Source organism: Anas acuta, chromosome 3 (assembly GCF_963932015.1).
Source record: "Anas acuta chromosome 3, bAnaAcu1.1, whole genome shotgun sequence".
In the NCBI taxonomy this organism is placed as follows: domain Eukaryota; kingdom Metazoa; phylum Chordata; class Aves; order Anseriformes; family Anatidae; genus Anas; species Anas acuta.
In genome coordinates this window covers 27,252,707-27,272,800 of record NC_088981.1, presented here as the reverse complement: position 1 = coordinate 27,272,800, position 20,094 = coordinate 27,252,707, and the positions used below count along the sequence as shown (strand labels likewise).

The window sequence follows — 20,094 nt, the reverse complement described above, 5'->3', positions numbered from 1 at the left end:
TGGAAGCTGAAGACTGCAGGGATCAGTGTAAGGGTGGATGGTTCCAATGGACATGTCTTGCTTTTTTGGAGCTGACTTAGTTTGATTTCAAATACGTTGCTAAAAATAAAAACACAATTTCATGCTGAGACTCTCAGCAGAGATGAGTGCCTTCAACGTAAAGTTTGCAGAGTGCCTCATTCTGTAGAATGAGAAAAATGTTCATTCTTCTTATAACATGATGATAAGCAAAGATGTCCAGCAAGTAGTTATCAAAAGCTACAAAGGAGAAAAGATTCACTCAAACTGCATCTGAGTGATTAGCCACTCCATCCAAGGGAAATAATCTCTGAAGGAGACATGCTTGATTTACCACTTATTACAATTTTTTTTTCTTTCCTTGAAAGTATTATTTGCTTTCCTCAAAGGGACACTTCAGTATAGTCTTCTAATACGTTAAAGATCAGAAAATAATTTGCTGTGGTTTTAAGAGACATTGAGTTGTTCAGCTCTAGTGTGTATGACGTTACTGGGAGAATTTTAATAAGCATGCACTTAACAGGTCTGAACTTGAGATCAGGCTGAGAAAGTTTCTATTCATATCCTTTAATCTAAATTAAGAGAAACAATAGCTTTCTAGTAACAGCTAGTCACTGGCTTGGGCAATGAATTATATACATATGTCGGTATATTGAATTATATCCATAATGTCAGTCAGTGAACAGAATTCTTAAATAATCTATGCAGTTTTTTCATACCAGAAACAAAATTTAATTTGCTATCAGATTCTTCCCTTTGTTGAGCAGTACTTGCTTGAGAGCTTTTGAGATTTAATATAAGACCTGTAAAATATGTTCCAGTTGGTGAATTTAAGTTCTTCTGTTGCAGTTGGGTGAAGGAAGGGAAAATCTCAACCCTGCCATGTCATTTCTCCTTTGGAATCAAGAGCCAATAAGTAATCTACCTACAGACTACACTAGATCTACTTAAGGCAGCTGTGAGTTGCCAGAATTGGCTAAGGCTAGAGCATTCACAGGAAAGTAATTTTTTATGATAACTTTTCAATAGTATTCTTATTGGGTTAGCCTCTTCCCAGTCCCAGAAATTAGCCTTTGCCTTGTGGCCTAAGGATTTTTTATTTTTTTTTTTCTGATAGCTTTCTCTGCATACAAACAGAAGGAAGACAAGGGAACTAAATAAGCTTCTTGCAAAAAGGATCATGTATCTGTTGTAAACAAATGGTCATCACAACAGTAAAGAAAACTCAAATATATAATACTCAAAAATCCAAAGTAAATCTAAAGTAGGATTGAATTTGATGATATTAAATTCCATCCCAAACACACTCCAAAAAGGTTCTGCAGATTTTCTCAGTAATTGTTACTTACTAGAAAGTATAATAAATAGAATTTATGCTATTACAGATACATAATTGCCTTTAGTGCTTGTCATGTGTTATTGTACTATGCTGTGCTTCTGTTTAAATGGACATATTCAGAACAAGCTTGAATCTCTACCTCCTAAAACAAATGACTGGCAGGCATTAGGAGTCTCACAAGCAAGCAAGCAAGCAATAGGCTTTCTCTGTAATATTTCTTTATCAAAGCTAATAACAAAGCAAACCACTTTCTTTGCCATTGACCTAATTTTACAAGTCTTTGAAAATGCACTAAAATTTTATTTTAATTTAAAAATTACACTCAACCATTTATCATTACTTAAGCATGGCTGGGCTACTGTCCAGAATGCAGAATATAGCCAGAAAAATAATCAAACTAGAAATTAAATGATCTTGAGGTACTGCAATTACCAGAGCTAACTGAAAAGGAAATATCCATATATCTTTGTAAAATAAGTTAGTATCTTCTCTAAAATATCATTTGTTGACCCATATTAGACTTTAATATTACATATTTTCATTAAAAAAAAAAAAATCTTAGAAAAATGTAAAGAAAACAAAAAACACAAAACAAAACAAAAACAAAAACAAAAGAATCTTCCATAATTTCAAGAAACTTCAGGCTACTTCTCATAAATAAGCCATAGTGCAGCACTGTGTCTTGGTGACAAAAATAGAGCTTGGACTAACTTACTGTACATCAACATGAAATTGTATAGCCTTTGGCTATGATTTTAGCTATGTAAACAGTGATCAGATGGTCATTCTGAGGCTACTAAGAAATGTTACAAACTGTGGAAAATCTCCTTTTCCTTCCCTTGAAAATCTTGCCATAAAATATATCAGGATAGATGTCTCAAATTACAAATATTTTTTAAAAAGTTGGGTTCTTTGATTCTGTCTATTGAAGAACCATTTTAATGCTTTATACCTTGAAGTCCACCCATACAAGACACGTTGTTCTGTGCAGAACCCCATTGGATTCAGTGAGATTTTATTAATAAAAATATGCACGTTTCTCTTTATTATTATTATTATTTGTTGATTTTTTAAGTCTGGTGTAGTTCAAGTCACTTTGCATTTCCTGTTTGTTAAGCCATGTTCCTGAATTAAAATTTGGTTTTGTAACATATAGAATTCGATTTCAGTTCAAAAAACAGGCTCTGGAAATGAATGAAGCTGTGCATGCTATCTACCTATAATCATTTTTCTTTTCTTGTAGATATAATTTTTTTACTAACATATTTTTGCTCTAGCAGATTAAAAACAGTTAATTTTATTAAGGTATAATTAAGGCATAATATGGGTGCTTTTTAAATCCATTTAATCTAAGAATGGGTAAATATAATATCACATATGAAATTATTATTCCATATACATATGGCCTCAGCTCTCATGGGATTAGTCCAAATCTCTTAGACGTGTAGTGAAACACAACTGCTGCAAATTTGATGAGTTTGCATTCTTACTGTTCTCTTGTTCGAATGAGATAACTAAGAAATATGAGAGGTTAGGGGAAAACTTCATTCACAACAAAATGCAAATTGTTTTTGAGTTTGAAAATCTCAGGCTTAAGCCTAAGCAAACAAAGGGACATATTTGAGACAATGTAAAAGAATTACAAGAATTTCAGATGTGCAGGTTCTTCAGATGGGAAGGAGAATCTGTAACTTTTATTTATTATTTCTCTAGCCTGCTTTTGCTGCTATTTAGACTGAAAAGTGTAGTAATATACAGTCCTTTTCTTACACTTGACTATACATTAAAAAAAAAAAGTTCAAAGGAGAGTCAGAATAAGATTTTGAAAGTGCCATGACCATTTAAAATGTAAAAGAGTTTTGGACCACTAGAACACAACAGTTAATTATATATAGTTATATAGTTGCAAATATAGTTGCAAGAAGGTGCTGTTTCAGCCTTGTAATTTTTGTGTGTGCCGTTCTCCCAGAGAAGTTAGAAATGGGAGAGTTTTGCAGAATTTCAGTAGGTTATGGAGAACACAGTAAATAACTGATACTGCAATGTGAGTTTAAAAGCACCTCTTTGTGTTCAATAAACGACAATAAGTAATGTATTTTTCTATATATACAAAGTAAATTCTTAAATTCTGCTGTTCTGAAGAATGAAAAATTTTAAATGATGTTTAGTAAATTAGTAATTTTTTTTTTTTGATAAATTTATGTTTAGTAGCCCTCTAGTTAAAGACATGCTGTGAATGTATTGTTCTAGGAAGTTAGAACACTTGCAAGAGATAATGCCTTTATTAATTACTCCCTTTGAGTATATGCTTCTTTTCTGGATAAGAAAAAGCGTTGCCTCTAAACTTCTATGGCAGTTCTATAAACATTCCTATCCAGTCTGATTTACAGTAAAATATAGAAATCATCTACCTTTGGTATATGAAAGTTGTTGTCTCAATGCAATTGTTCTCCAGCCTTTTTGTGAAAGCAAAAGTCCATATGTTTTTTCTTATTAATTCAACTAACAATTAAGTCCATACATAGATTGCTTCTTAGAGATACTTTCTTATTATATAAATTAAACTGACATAGGCCTCTCTATGTTCAGCCTCTGTTGCTCCCCTCTGAACATGAGCCATAGCACCTGGCACATTTACTTCTTCTCTGCAAAGCTTGCAGTCATACTAAAAAGTACATAGTACATAGTGCCTGTAAAGTAATTGAAATCATCCATATTTTTTTTTCATATATTGATTTTTTTTTGCATAATTTTATCTCTAGTGCTTGTTGCCTACTTCTTTTACATATCTACTTTCAAATTACTCTCTGAAATATTGGTTATGTTAAGAAATTTCTTTCTTGCACAATTTTCTGCACTCTTTTGCTTGGAATAACTGGCAAGAAGGAGGACTTCTATATAGAGGAGGATACAGAGGAGTCATTATATCCTTTCTTTCCCCAAATGCTCAGGCAGGACTCCCTTGGCAACAGCTTAGCAGTAAGCAGTCTGGATTTGAGAAATATTAAGCCCCATTGCTTGCCTGAGCTCTGCTGGAAAACTGCATGTGCTCAGCATCTCTGGATATTAATCCATAAATATGAGTCAGTAGCTTGGGGCAAAACTGGTAGCAAAGTAGCATTTTGTTCTATATAAATTGTCAGATATGAATAAAAATGTATTTATTAAAATGTATGCCTTGAGAATGACGAGAAATTTACCAATATGGTGTAAATAGTTTGTGGATAGCTCTGTAATTCTATAATCTTGATTCTTGATGCCAAATATTTATTTTTTCAACAGTTAGTGTCAGCATGAGTATGTCAGCAATGACTCACACAAGCAATTCTCTTAGGTTCTAAATAGATCCCTCTTTTAACGACCCACCTCAAAGAATCTCAAAATTTACTCTATTTCCAGTTGTAGTAAGAAACAGACACTTTCCACCAGACTCAACTAATTTATTATTTTTTTTATAAGACTGGCTTGTGGCTCTTTAAGTGAGTGGATTTTCTTTGAGAAACTACATATACAAAATGTGTTGGCTAAGCTCTTGGTGACAGGACTAAGTGAGGGCTACAGTCTGTCAAACAGAATTGTCCCTCAAGAAATGTGGCTGGGTCCAGTGCTTGCTATGCACAAAATTTAATCTGCGCAGAACACAATGAAAAGTACTTTGGGAAAGAGACCTGTGTTAACAGAAAGATGTACTAGGTGATCTACAAGGTTTTTTTGTTTTGTTTTGTTTTGTTTTGTTTTGTTTTGTTTCTCCACTCTGGATTTATTCCATTATATTACTCTGTAGGGCTATATCATTTACTCTTCAGGAGCTATCTCTGTCATATAAATGATGAAAAGAAAGTCTCACTTCAACAAACATGTCCTGAATTTTTTTCTGAACCTTGCTAATTCTGACATTGACAAACTACCACACAGAGGGCTCTGTAAGCAGGAGGCATTTCCTGAAAATGCTCTCCAACCAGATCACAATTTATGAATTTTTTGCTTACCTTAATTTTTCTTTCCGTGTATGTGTAAATTTCCGTATGTGTAACATGTAAAATGTGTTTGGCCAAGACGTTTGTATGCGCATGAAAGTATGCACAATATTATTTAATAGCTTTATTTAAAAACATTGATAATCTGCATCTAGGCCCCATATAAATAGAGATATAATCTGTCACAATAAGTTCTGAGATTTATAAACATAACTCATAACGTTCAGAATTACTTTCAAATCACCGTTTGTGGTTTTTGTTTGTATATGTTTTTCTGTTTCATTATTAATATGAAAATTAGAGCTTTCAGGCCATGACAAAACATGTATTTTTCTGTAGCCTTGCTACTGCCAGCACTTTGCTGGGTGGGCACTGAGTAGCTGACACCTTTGTCAAGTAATAACCATCTTCTGATGCTGTCCCTGTAGCTGGCTTTTGCAGTTTAGAAGAGAACTCTCTCCATCTTTTGTTTTCTCTGCCTTGTCTTGGATTGCACATGCCCTAAGTGGTTTCTATGCAAAGTCAATGTATTTGGATTTGTTAGAAGTTTTATATCAAATTCATATGAGCCCCTATTAAATGAGAACCTGTGAGGAGATAGATTATTTATTTATTTATTGTGCCAGTGCAGTTGATTAAATTCTTGAATGCAAATTTGCAAATTGAAAGAATTATGATAATATAAGGAAGCATGAAATAATTCAATGGATACAATTTTAAATTAGATTTGACAGCAGGATATTCCTTAACTGATCCCGTAATTTAGGTGGGTTGGATGTTCTTTATTCTGAACCCTTTTTTTTTTTTTTTTTTTTGTCAACCTGCAGAATTTTATCGGGCAACATAATCTGAGGAATTTTCTGTGTAAAAGATGGATTTGCCTTTTCTAGGTCTTGAGCTCTCTGTTAATTTGGAATTGGTTTTCTTTCTTGCCCTTCGTTAATATACAAAATTGTAATTAATTTGGATCTACTCTTCTAAATTTATAATCAAATCACATTCCTTAAATGATACAGAACTATTGTGATCACAGATTAAAAGGTAGGACTATTGGTAGATATTATTGGTATTAAATGGTGGGACTATTCCAGAAATTATGTTTTTGACCATTTGGCAGTTTAGTGCACATAAACTATTACAGTCTTACTTGTATTTAATGTTCTTAGTGTTTACTGAAGTGTAGTTCTTAATACATGAGGCTGACCCATTTGTACACCTAAAAGAAAGTTATCCTCTTTTTTTTTTTTTTTTTTTTTTTTTTTTTTAAGACTAGGTGAAACTCACTAGCTGTCACACTGTCGAAAAGAAAAAAATATATACATACTTTTTTAGAGCTGACCTAAAGATGGCATAAATAGTCCTGGAAATCCTGATGCTTAAATAAGATAGTTGTTTTATTGTTTCTATTCTGTAGTCGTGCTCTGTGCTGATTGTCCTGTAATTCTCCATCTGACACAGATGCTCGTATATGGAGAACTTCTGTCAGCCCACAGGGCACTTTGAAACCCTTGGAGCTTACAGTATTTCCTTTTTCCTTGCTCTTTAAATGCTGACTAGACAGGTACACACAGTCTCTGAAACCAGAATTTTGACTCAAAGAAGCTATAAATTTTATCTGGCCTAAGTGAAGAACATGAGTGTTTGCTGAGAGTTACACCCACCATCTGGGGCTGAATCAAGCTGTAACACTATTGGCATTAGGACAGTTATATAAGGAGTTTAAGTTTGTGTATATGGTGGTGGATGTGTAGGTGGCATTATCTGTGGTCTTCAGAGGCCCAGTTGTATTTCCATTGAATTTAGCTGAGGCTTTTTCTCTGCTCTGTGGAGCAGTGATTTAGGCCCCTTTTAGAAACAAGTAAAACAAATAAAACCTGTAATTATCAGAAAGAAATAAAAAAGAAAAAAGTTTTCAGTGAGCTTTCAAGTACAATTGAGCAGTCAAGAGCAAGAAACAAAGGTAGTTAACCATGACAATGGATTATTTTGGATATATCAGTTTAAAAACATGCAAGAGAGAAAGCCCAGACACCCTCTTCATGCAGCTGTTTGTAGAACACTTCTGATTCTCATTTTAAAGTCTGAAATTTTCCAGGTTTTGTGAATACCTGAGCAGAGTTTTCCAAAGCATTTTAGTACTGTTTTGTTGTTCAGATGCCCATTTATATACGTCACTGGCCATCTTTCATTATGAATTGTTGCATATTAATACTGTGCTTAAAACGGCTGGAAAATTTTCTCATGCTAATCAGTAACTTGTAAAGCATATAGCATCTAATACACAGTTCACTTTAGTGGAGGCAATTATGTTGATTGCAAAATCCATCAGAATACACTGGCACTAAAAATAAGATGGTATGTGGCTGTCCATATATAGTAAATTGAGGTTATTAATCAGACCCTGTTCCCTGCTTATCATTCATCCATATGTTAAGCATTTTTCAGCACCCTTGTCAGAGAATAGCAAAGGCATGCAGCTCTGCAACAGAAGGTAAGCAAGATCTGTGGGTGTCAACAATGCAAGCAGGGGCAAAGTCCTCACCATCAGGGTTGGAAGTGAACAGGAAAGTCCTGGCTTCAACCAGGAAGTCAGAGCAGCAATGGTAAGGTTCAGGGCTGGTTACAGGCATACCTAGTGTAGCTCAAGCAGGGGCCGTGGGAAGTATCTGTGCTTAAATTCAGCTCCTGGGCCAGTGGGTGTCACAGTAGCTCTGGATGGGCTGCCTGGGGCACTTATAGTTCCTTGGAGCACTGAGGGTCCTGAGCAGGATCCTAAGGGGTCACTTTCAGTAAAGGTGGCCCTTTTATTTGTTGCATGTACTGCAGATGAACGGGCCTCCACCTGTGCTGCTTTAGAGAAGTGTAGGCTCAAAACTAGTACCTGCTTCAGGACTGACCCAAAGAATAGCTGCATCCTGGTCTTCTTGTTCCTAACATAGACAATTAATAGTACTCTCCTTCATAAAATGGTGATTGTTGACTAAATTTAGATCATTTTCCCTTTCTTTGAAGACTTTCAAACTTTCTTTGTTCTTTCAGCATCCTTGCTTTAAAGCATAAACATTTCTGGCTTGGAAATGCCTTGTGTTCTAATGTGGAGCAGTATGACCACAAGAAGATATGTAAGAACAAAAATAGAATATTTTGACAACTTACTTCCTTCAGGCACAAGAGCAAACTGCAGAATTTTACAGATTCTGTCAAACTGCCAATACACTACAATTACCAAAGACCATCCGATAATGATGGAGTCTGATAATTTGATGGAATATGCAGTTCCAAACATCTCTCATTAACAGATCATAAATGAACACTGATGAGCTGAAAATGTCTTCTCCATTATTGTAATTTCCATTCTACAAATGCAGATGTTCATGATTTTGGGGAAAAAAATGGGAAACACAACACTGGGTGTGATGTCATTCTGCATCATGTTTTTGTGCTAGAAAAGCATATGTGAAGATAGAGAAGTGATAAGCTTTTAATATCAGAACCTTCCAGCAGATTTTAGTTCCATATCAAGCTGTAAAAACACTGAAAACTCATACAAACCATGAGATTAGAAAAGCAGACACTGTCATTTTCTGAAATGTCAGAGGATCATGACTCTGCTTTGAGATAAGAACAGGAGACTCACTGACATCACTCCCCCCACCCTGACACTCAAGGTCAAGTTACATGTTTCGGTGCAGAAGAGGAATGGTACCAGCAAAAGGCAGCAGAATCCATATTTCAGATAACATTGCTCTAAAAGCTGAAAGAACAAAAGCATATTTTTCTGTGTCTTCAAAGGTTCTGGCTGAAAATGAGAGATTTTCACATTCTTCTTGCATTCCAGCTTGTTAGTGAATTTTGCAATGGACAAGCTGAGGATTTATGCCAACAAGAGTGTGAACTAGTGAACTCAAATTCCTGAGCTACTGCCACCTTCTCATGTGACTATAGGAGTTCTTATATAGATCCTCAAACATGCACTTTTATAATAAGGATGTAATTGTTAGAACATTCTTCAGAACAATTTTCTTCTTCTTTACTAGTAAACATGTCATATTTCCCAGATAACGAAATCTTCCTTGGGCATATTCTGGCACCTAGAAATATTTTTGACTTAAAGAATCTAGGCCACTGGTATTATAACCCTTAGATTCCTGAAAGGGAGGGCATCTGGATATTCCAGAGAAAATGTCTGAAGCCTGAACATCATTTTTTGAGTCTATGGACATAATGAAAAACAAACATTCTTGTATGGACTACATGCCATGGAACTGGAGCAAACAGGTTATTAAAAGGACGCTGGGGGAAGACACTGCAGAGCACTCACACAGTGAAGACGGGGTTTTCTCAGACACAATATCAGGTTAATAGTATGGCAAGCTAATTCCATGCTCACCTACTCTTGGAGACCTGGTGTTTGTTTTGCCAGTGCTGAGAACTCAGTGATCTGAAGTTTCTTCTTTTGTTAAAGCCTTCCCTGACAGAAAGGTGGACAGTCAGCCACCTCTACAACAGTGACTTTTGTTGGATGTAACAAGGGATGCTAATCCCAGAATATATCCACTGTGGGACCCAAAGAACTGCTAAAATAATTAGGGGTGTCTCTAACAGGGACTATGAATATAGGGTTTACAAGAGATTAAGCATGCACAGAGAGCAGGGAGATTGTTTTGTTTCTGTTGAGATGAAATTAGGTTGCTTGAAATAGACAAATTTTAACACTTAGAATTATTACAACTGTCTACACATTTCTATTAAATATACGTTTTATTGCTAATATTTTCAAGGAATTTATGAATGTTTTTCATGTTCAGTAAATAACTGATTTAGAAGGAAAAGAGAGGAAAATGCTTCACTGTCAGAGGAGCTAAATAACGAATAGCATTTTTGTCCTCAGTATTTTCCTACCACTGTACTTATTGTGGATGAAGCCTAAGTACAAAAGAATTCGTCCCCTCTTATTTTTGTGGCATTCCAGCATGCATGCCAATGCACTAGTGTAACTGTATCATATTATTAAAATGGATGGAAACTGAGGCTATAGAAACTCTTTGACTGATGTACTTGTTGTGTGGTTAGTGGATTTGTTTCTGTATTTGTAAATTTTGTGGACACAGAGATTGCACTGGGGGGATATGGGAGTATAACAAACAGAGGAAGTGGCCATGGCTTCTTAAGGGAATGGAAAGCAATAAAAAAAAAAAAAAAAAAAAAAATTTGAAAGAAAATAGATAACGTACAAAATGAGGAAAAAATAGGCAAAAACTGTGTCAAATTATAACTACATTTTGCATCAAGTAACACTTGTAACTGCAGCTGGAGTTACAAGAAGTGCTTGTCATCAGTTCCACTGAAATAACCTCTACCAGTGTGGGTTTCTACCCTCAGCAAGTTTGCAAATGATACAAAGCTTGGCAGAGTGGCTGACACACCAAAGGCCTGTGCAGCTATTCAGAGGGACCTGGACGGGCTAGAGTTGGGTGGAGAGGAACCTCATGAGGTTTAGCAAGGGCAGGTGCAGGGTCCTGCAGCTGGTGAGGAACAACCCCAGGCACTCATACAGGTTGGGGGCTGACTTGCTGGAGAGCAGCTCTGCAGAGAGGAACCTGGGGGTTGTGGTGGACAAACAAGTTAACCATGAGCCAGCAGTGTGTCCTTGTGGCCAAGAAGGCTAATGGGATCCTAGCCTGCATCAGGAGGAGTGTGGACAGAAGGTTGAGAGAGGTGATCTTCCCCCTCTACTCAGTTCTGGTGAGGCCACATCTGGAATAATATTGTGTGCAGTTCTGGTCTCCCCAGTGCAACAGAGATGTAGAACTTCTAGAGAGGATCAAGAACTTCAAGAAGGTGATTAAGGGATTGGAGCATCTGTCCTATGAGGAAAGATTAAGTGAGCTGGACCTGTTTAGTCTAGAGAAGAGGAGACTGAGAGGGGATCTTATCAACCTGTATAAATAAATACCTGAGGGAACAATGTAAAGAGGGTGGGGCCAAACTTTTCTCAGTGGTGGCCAGTGATAGGACAAGGGGTAATGGAACCATAGGAGGTTTCATCGCCATATGAGAAAGAACTTTATGGTTCAGGTGATAGAGCACCGGAACAGGCTGCCCAGAGAGGTTGTGGAGTCTCCTTCTTTGGAGACATTCAAAACCCGCCTGGATGCGATCCTGTGTAACATGCTCTAGGTGACCCTGCTTCAGCAGTTTGGGGTGGACTAGATGATCTCTGGAGGTCTCTTTCAACTTCAGCCATTCTGTGATTCTGTGATTCGTTAGACATAAAAATATATCCTTATGTGTAAAATGTAACTGGTCTGACTACATTAAAAAGCAAAGCCCAATACAAGATAAGCAAGTCCTTCTTCCTAGTAATTGCAAGAATTATTTTCCTATATGAAGTTATTTCTCTTTGTTTCCATAGTGGACCAGTTGGCAGTCGGGAGAAAAGAAGCATGGCCCATTCCTAGGCAGAAACAGTAAATATCAGCTTGATTTGCTGATCATAGAGACTAGAGATAAATTACAGTATTCTTACCTACACTGATCAAAAGATTCCTCCACCTCACACATGAGAAGGTGCTCTCAAGTAGTGATACAGGTAAACACTGCTCCCAGACCTTAGCAGAAGGAATTGTGCTTCCCTGCTCATCTTACAGTTGGAAGAAATTGTGCAATATCTGGAGTTAATGTGAAGAATCTGTTGGAAATGTGCTTCATTAAAGAATATGAAGAATACATGTATAAAGAATAAAGACTTCAGGATCAAGCTTTTAATCTAATGCAAAACAACGTGCTGTATGTGTAGCCTTAACTTTTATTTTCATCCCTGTATCCTTTCAGTATTTAGCTCCATTTTATTAGTTACAGTTCTGTTCAGTCAGGATGAGGTGGAGGCAGAATAGATCTGCTGAAGGATTTTGGATTTTAAATAAATAAAATATTTCTCTTTGTATCTAATACAAGGTACTACTTTTTATTTTATTTTATTTTATTTTATTTTGGTCTCATTATTTTCTATTTTAAATATTACTTATAGCAGACCATACTGTATGAGACTTAAATCTTCTTAGGAACTAATCTTTAATTAACAGTTTTTCAGACTGAAATTTAGGGATTTCTAAGTATAAAATATATAAAAAAAAATAAAATCCTGTATATACATTCTTAAAAACCCGTTTGGCTCCTATAGAATATCTATATGTATGTGTATATATATTGGCATATATGATAATAAAACTCTTATATTTTATAAGCAACACACACCATTTTAAAATGTTTTTGCCATTTTCTCTTTAACATGTTAGTTCCCTGGCTATGCAAGTATCTCATGCATTTTGTATATGCTGTCTGTTGCATAAAGCAGATTTTATAATTATTTAATGAATCTCTGTATCTGACCCATCATTTCAGTTACAGTACTTGTAGCATTGATCCTGTATTTAAAGCTTTTTAGAATAGAGGGAGAAATCAAAATAAAAGATAGCAGCCAAATATAGATGAAGCCTCTAGATCTCTCTTCTACATTTGTGAGATAGTAGCAAATTCTGTACCACTTTATTCTGTTTCAGCGGTTTATCTCTGCAAGCGGACAATGCAAAACAAAGCAAGGCTAGAGCTAGCAGACTATGAAGCTGTAAGTACCTGGGGAAAAGTAAATTTCTTTGCTGGGCCTAATTAGCATGTAAAATAATGTTAAGCATAAGAACTACAGGCAGTCTGTAGTTATCCAGCTTTTGCCAGCATGTGGGTCTGATATTGCTCAGAAGTCAGAAATTCTATTTGAGAGACAGTAGAGAAGGCTGGCTAGGCAAGAGTTGAGATTTTGGTCCATCTCTAATTTTACTCTGCTCAGATCATCATGCCAGGATCAGAAACAACTGCTCGCAAATCCCACATACACTTCAAGTGTTTGAAAGCAAATGTACTCTACACCATGTAAGGGTTTGAATGAACGATTTCTAGCAATGTGTTCAAAATCATTTAGTAGCTGTGGAAATATAAATCTCATTCTTAAAGGTGATGCTGGCACTTGAGTCTTGGTCCCATCAGTTAGACTAGAGGCAAAGACAGTCAGAGCAGAGGCTCTTTCCACTCTTTGAAAGTCATCCTCTGCCCCAGGCAAGAAAGCAAGATAATTGGGGCCAGGAAGAGCAGGAGAAGGAGTGATTTTGATTAGGTGATGAGGATGGCACTCACCAAGGAGATGTCCTGAATTCCATCACTGTCTGCCCTTCCCCTCCTTCCCACCCTCACGTTCCTGAATTTTTCATGAAAACATCAACAGAAAATTCATGCACAGTCCTGGCTCTGCACTGAAAGCTGTCCAGCTGTGTTACTATGACATGATAGCAGGATAGTCAGCCGGGCCTCTCAACATGCCAAATACTCCAGCCACAGAATCATGCTGACACACTTTATTGCTTCTTCTGGCACAAACTTGCTTTTCAGTGTACTGCACTGTGGGGTATGCATAATGTTATACTTACATGCCTTAAAAAATTCACCTCCAGTATACTATCCGTGAGAACCTTTAATGGTATTGACAAGATCTGTAGAAAGTTCCTCTCTCCTCTCTGCAATCTTTATTTTCAGTAAGTATTTCATAGAGATACCTCCGCAATACATAGAAATACAGTTAAAACAACACATTTTTTAGGAAGTTTACAGCCAGTTCTTCATGTAATCTCAGTAAAAGCAGTGTACAGAGGTAACTGAGGTCTTTAGGGATGAAGTTAAGAGCCTCAACCTACTGTGTGTTATCATACTGTATATTGCTGCCTTTTAATCTGGAAAGAACTTAGAAAAACTCCATTGCAGACCATAAAGCTGTTCTAGAAGAAAGATTTTTGATAAGGTTTTGCAAATATTCTTACTGTTATTAATAGTAGGATATAGCATATATATATTTCCTGTGTAGTAGTGAATAACTATAGTCTGCATTTTTTTTAAAGTGGGGATAGCTGTGAATAACTTGGACGATTCCTATATTACCATAATATCCATAGTTTTTCATTATTGTATTTTAATTAAATTTATATGTTGCCAACATAAGCCATTTGTATAAACAACTGATGAAAGTTGTCATGGGGATCATCCAATATGGAAAGTACTGTTGTTACCTTTCACAATTAAGTACTTCTAAAATAAGAATGTGGTTTTGTATTATTACAGAATTACCCAGCCAAAACCCAGTACATAAAAATGCTTCAGAAATCCCATGTTCTGCTAGGGGGTTGTATCCACCTTTATCAGATTTTCAAAGCTAAAATAGCAGGACATCCAAAAGAAGATAGATGTAGTATTCCGTCCTGATTGGTGTCAAGCAAACATTTTATATGACAAGTAAGGTACATTGACATTGGTACACATAATATGGCTTATATTACACCTTTTTTGGAGGGTGGGGGATTAGAGAGAGCAGTGGAGGATGGAAAGGTAACAACCTAACCTAATAAAACTGTGATGTATTTACAGGAGAGTTTGGCCAGGCTACAGCGAGCATTTGCTCGAAAGTGGGAGTTTATTTTTATGCAAGCTGAAGCACAAGCAAAGTAAGTTCCTTTGAAGAGGAGGACTTGGGGTTTGTGCATGTTTTTTGAAGGGAGAAAGGGATGAAAAAGTGATTGGACACCTCTTACGTTTCAAATTGCTGTCATTAACACTGTTTCTTTTAAATATCCTATAACATTGACAGAGTAGACAAGAAGAGAGACAAAATAGAGAGGAAGATTCTTGACAGCCAGGAGCGAGCATTCTGGGACGTGCACCGGCCGGTGGTGAGTGCTGGTGGGGCTACTCTGCCTATGAGTGGGACTGCTGATTAATGTTATCCTCTGTGGAGCGTTGGGGAAGTTTGGGAATAATTAAAAGGGCTGTAGGCCATGGGTTGCAGAGGATCTGTAATTTATATCATTGTACTACTGAAGACTGCATACATGTTTACACTCAGTTTGGGGTTTTCAGTGAATAGATTTGTTGTGTCTGATTTCTTGAATCAAAAGATACCTTTCTTTGACTTTTACAGTCTCAACAGTTTTGCAAGGTATGAGTCACACTACCAAAATTATCAACATAACTAAAAATACTTCTAAATAAATCTGAATATATTCTTTTATTTATTTATTTATTTATTGCTAAGCCTTCCAACTTCACTGTAGTCATATTTTCAAGCTATTTTTAATGTACATAAAGGTTAGATATTGTTGGCTTTGAGCTGTGAAAGTCGTACACTGACTTAACAAGATTTGTCAGAGCTCCTTGCCACAGTCCATCTGAAATTATAAAAAAATAAAAGTCCTTACAAAATCAACTACCTTTGAGAGCTAAAACTTTGAGAGAGAATGCCAAATGTCACAACAATTCCAATAAACCTTTGAGAGGTGAATATTCACAACATTTTGTTTTACTACAGAACTTTACTACAGTTTCTCTTATGTAGCATTAAGCTTTCAATTTCCGTATGCAGTTTTATATCATTACCAATGAAACTGAATATGGACTATGTCTTCCACTGACATTTGAATAGATACATGTACATAACTAAAACTTACTCATTTTTATTCCTTGTTCTTAGATGACTGAAGTTATTACAACAGCTAGTTCTGGTTTATTTCCAGTAATTGTTTTGAGGGTGTAAGGTTGCATTGATGATACCTGTAGAAGAGGTAGGTAGAGTTAGAAAGTTTCGAATTAACTTGGACAGGGTCAGCTTACACTTGTGACTGTGAAATTGGAAGAGTGGTAGAAGAAATGGATTTTTAGGTAGGATTTAAGAACATCAAGTAGAGAAAATCATTTGAAGTGAAAGATTCAAACCACAGACATTAGATACAAGAAAACTGGAACATTATTATCTAGTCACTGGCATAAAACAAGGAAGGAAGACAGGAAAAATAATCTGCCATGTGATGTTCATGGAAGCTGCCAATAGAATAGACACAGAATGTTTCTACAGACCTGTAAAGTTTGAAGGCAAACAGTATTTATATTAGCCGCAGAAATGCATTTAAGGGTTTTGAATTTGGGAAGGAAATGCTATTTACAGGTTTGGAAGAGAAGATGAATTGATGAAGTTTTGAGTTAAGATACAGTAGAGAATAAGAAGTAGAGAATTAAAGGCACCAAGACAAAAGAGGAAAATTAATCTGATTAAGAGCTTTGACTGAGCTTTGCCTAGTCCAGCTGATTTTTTTAACCTGGTTGTAGATATACCTAGGAAATATCAGAGACAAAAGATTAGATTATCGTCAGCAATCTAGGCTCCTGATTTAGAAAGATGTAAATAGGAGAATGGAGAGGGAAACACCGATACTTTGGCTGAACAACTCCTCTCACTAGTTACTGACTAACTAGTTTTGAAAATGTTGTTATGAATTTATTCTCACGGAACCTTCAATTAAAAATAATAAACATTAAAACAGGAACAGACAAGAGATTCTTAATTTATAATTTTTCATCTTTTGATTAAAATGTAGAGTCTGGGACATATTTTTTTTTTAAACTGAAAGTGAATTTGGAGAACCAGATATTTCATTCTTAGCTTTTTAATTTGGGTATGTAAATAAACATTTTTCAGGATTTTTCACGGGTTTTCTGGTCCCTAGCTGCTTTATTTCTTAGCTAACTGGCTACTGTGCTGATACAGAAATTATACATGTAAACCATAGTCCTTGAGCAATCTGAAAATAGATACTTTAAAGTGTTGAAAGGGATAGAATGGGGAAGTAATCCATCATTCCAAATGACGGTGCAGCAGTGCACTAAAGGAATGGGAGACGTGAAAAAGAATGGCTATATGACAGTGTAAACAGGTGAATATAGCACCACAAAAGGAGCATGATCTCAGTATCAGAAGTGTCACTGACATGATTGATAAGCTTAAAATGATGAAAATGAGATGAACTTTGATATGTAAACAGCATTTTCCTAAATAATATTAAAAATAATAATAAAATATTTCATAAGTCCCAAGTCAAAATTGCGGTGAATGGAGTCAAATCCAGTTGGAGGCCGATCACTAGTGGTGTTCCCCAGGGCTCGGTACTGGGGCCAGTCCTCTTTAATATCCTTATCAATTATCTGGATGAGGGGATCGAGTGAACCCTCAGTAAGTTTGCAGACGACACCAAGTTAGGTGTCGATCTGCTAGTGTGTCAATCTGCTTGAGGGCAGGAAGGCTCTGCAGGAGGATCTGGATAGGCTGGACCGATGGGCTGAGGTCAACTGTATGAAGTTCAACAAGGCCAAGTGCTGGGTCCTGCACCTGGGGCACAATAACCCCAAGCAGAGCTACAGGCTGGGAGATAAGTGGCTGGAAAGCTGCCTGGCGGAGAAGGACGTGGGAGTATTGGTCAATAGTCGGCTGAATATGAGCCAGCAGTGTGCTCAGATGGCCAAGAAGGCCAACAGCATCCTGGCTTGCATAAGAAGCAGTGTGGCCAGCAGGGCTAGGGAAGTGATTGTCCCCCTGTACTCGGCACTGGTGAGGCCACACCTTGAGTACTGTGTTCAGTTTTGGGCCCCTCGCTACAAGAAGGACATCGAGGCGCTCAAAAGAGTCCAGAGAAGGGTGACGAAGCTGGTGAGGGGTCTGGAGAACAAGTCTTACGAGGAGTGGCTGAGGGAGCTGGGTTTGTTCAGCCTGGAGAAGAGGAGGCTCAGGGCCGACCTTATCGCTCTTTATAAGTACATTAAAGGAAGCTGTAGTGAGGTGGGGGTTGGTCTATTTTCCCATGTGCCTGGTGACAGGGTGAGGGGGAATGGGCTAAAGTTGTTCCAGGGGTGTTTTAGGTTGGATGTTAGGAAGAACTTCTTTACCGAGAGGGTTGTGAGGCATTGGAATGGGCTGCCCAGGGAAGTGGTTGAGTCACCATCCTTGAAGGTCTTTAAAAGACGTTTAGATGTTGAACTTAGTGATATGGTTTAGTGGAGGACTTGTTAGTGTTAAGTCAGAGGTTGGACTTGATGATCTTGAGGTCTCTTCCAACCTAGACGATTCTGTGATTTTGTGATCAGTCCTGCAGGTAGCTACAGAAGGCCCTAGAAGATTTATGCCATACTCAGACAAATATTGTGGACAGTGTAGCCTGAAGAGGCTTCCTTTACAAGTTTTAATCGTTAAAGTTCAAATGCCAATCAAAGTAAAACTGTAGAAATACAGTTCAGGGAAAGTTGTGTAGTCTCTCTGGAGATCCTGAGTAGCTTAGCTACAATAAAATCTGTGTCATCATTTCTACACTATAGTTAGTACCTAACATAGGGCTGAGACTAATGGCATTCACATATAGCAGCACATTTCTCTTTTGGAATGGCAGAATAAACATATCTTAAAAGCCTTCCTTGTCTTTCCATCTGCCTAGAGAGAGCATTTCCTTAATTTTGATACTTCTATAAATTACAGACTATGGAACTGAGTGAAAATTGATTAGAAGGATTAGGGCTTCAGTCAAAAAGCAGTGACAAATCAAACTAAAGCAGGGAAGTCTGTTCCTTCCAGTCAAAAAGAGATTAAGACGTTGTTCTTGTTTGAAAAGAAATGTCAAACTCCTGGTTAAAGTCTCTGTAAAAAAACTCTTAGCTTTCCTGAATTATTTTCTCAGTTTTAAACCCATAATCTTACATTGTCTATAAAAGGGACAAAGGAGTACTGAAACAGTAAATCCCCTGAAACATTCTCAAATCCAGATCAAATACATTAGCTGGAGAGTATACATGGTTTGTTGTAAAATTAATTCTTTTAGGTATCAAGCAAGGAAAGCTGCTGTGTTGATGCTACAAACTATTGAATGGACTCTTATTCTTGAGTTACACATTTATGTAATTTAAATGAAATGCAAATTAAATGTCTGTGGGGTACTTGCTGAGATTCAAATTATTTCAGAAGATAATGGAGAAATTATCTTTTTCTCCTGAAAGTCATCTGTATCCTGTTTCACTGTAGTAAGTTGAAAAAATTATTTTCTCCAAAAGGAAAAATAGTATTTGTGTAATTTAATGCAGGAGGGAAAATTATCAATGCTACTTACATTTGGTATAGGACAGGAGCAATGGTAAGGGCAAATGTGGCTTTAAGACCAATTCACTGTTTCAGAAACACCTCTCATTTATAGATTTGGAGGTTTAATGTCATTGTTTCCTAGTAGCAAAGTAGGAAAAAAGTAACATTTTCATTTTTTAAAACCTTGTCACCCATCCCACACCTTCATCTTTTCTATTATAACTTTTTATTAGATTCTATCTCCATTAATCTCATGTTACCTGTTTATATTTTAAAATTGTATTTTATGTGGTCTGAACATGACACTCAGCATCTGAGCCAGTAGGTAATAGTACCGGGTGTCTAGGGTCATGCAGCAGATACTTGTGGTTATTTGTTCTGGGTTTTCTTTTCTTTTCCTGCATTTATTTTGTTTCTTAATGACTTTTCCATCCCATTCCTCAAGATCAGCCTCAAAGACTTGGCAAAAGACTGAATTTAACTTGGCCAAGGTGGAGCAATCCTTCATTTCACACTTCATGTGCTATAAATCTTGGACTTTTTTGGGCCAGTTACTTGTTTAGCCTCAGAACACTTCTGTCTGCTTTATCACATTGTTTCAGAGTTTTTAAACATCTCTAGGAAACAAACATAAATAATGCCATACAACTTCTCTACTGATGTACCTGCAAACAGGTTTCATGTCTTCTTTTGTACTCATTTCACCATGTATCTTTACAAGGGAGTTACCTCTCCAGCAGACAGGGTGTGCAGCTCTTGCAGCCATTGGC

General features: G+C 36.7%; 1 protein-coding gene across 8 annotated transcripts in view; it reads left to right on the top strand.

Moving 5' to 3' along the window:
• Positions 1-20,094, top strand: part of RGS7 (regulator of G protein signaling 7) — a 273,357-nt gene that overhangs the window by 180,316 nt on the left and 72,947 nt on the right. For all 8 annotated transcript variants that reach the window (XM_068676310.1, XM_068676303.1, XM_068676302.1 and 5 more), the window contains 3 exons: positions 12,897-12,961; positions 14,803-14,879; positions 15,023-15,104. In XM_068676310.1, the coding sequence (XP_068532411.1) occupies positions 12,897-12,961; positions 14,803-14,879; positions 15,023-15,104 (224 nt within the window). The remainder of the gene's footprint in view (positions 1-12,896; positions 12,962-14,802; positions 14,880-15,022; positions 15,105-20,094) is intronic.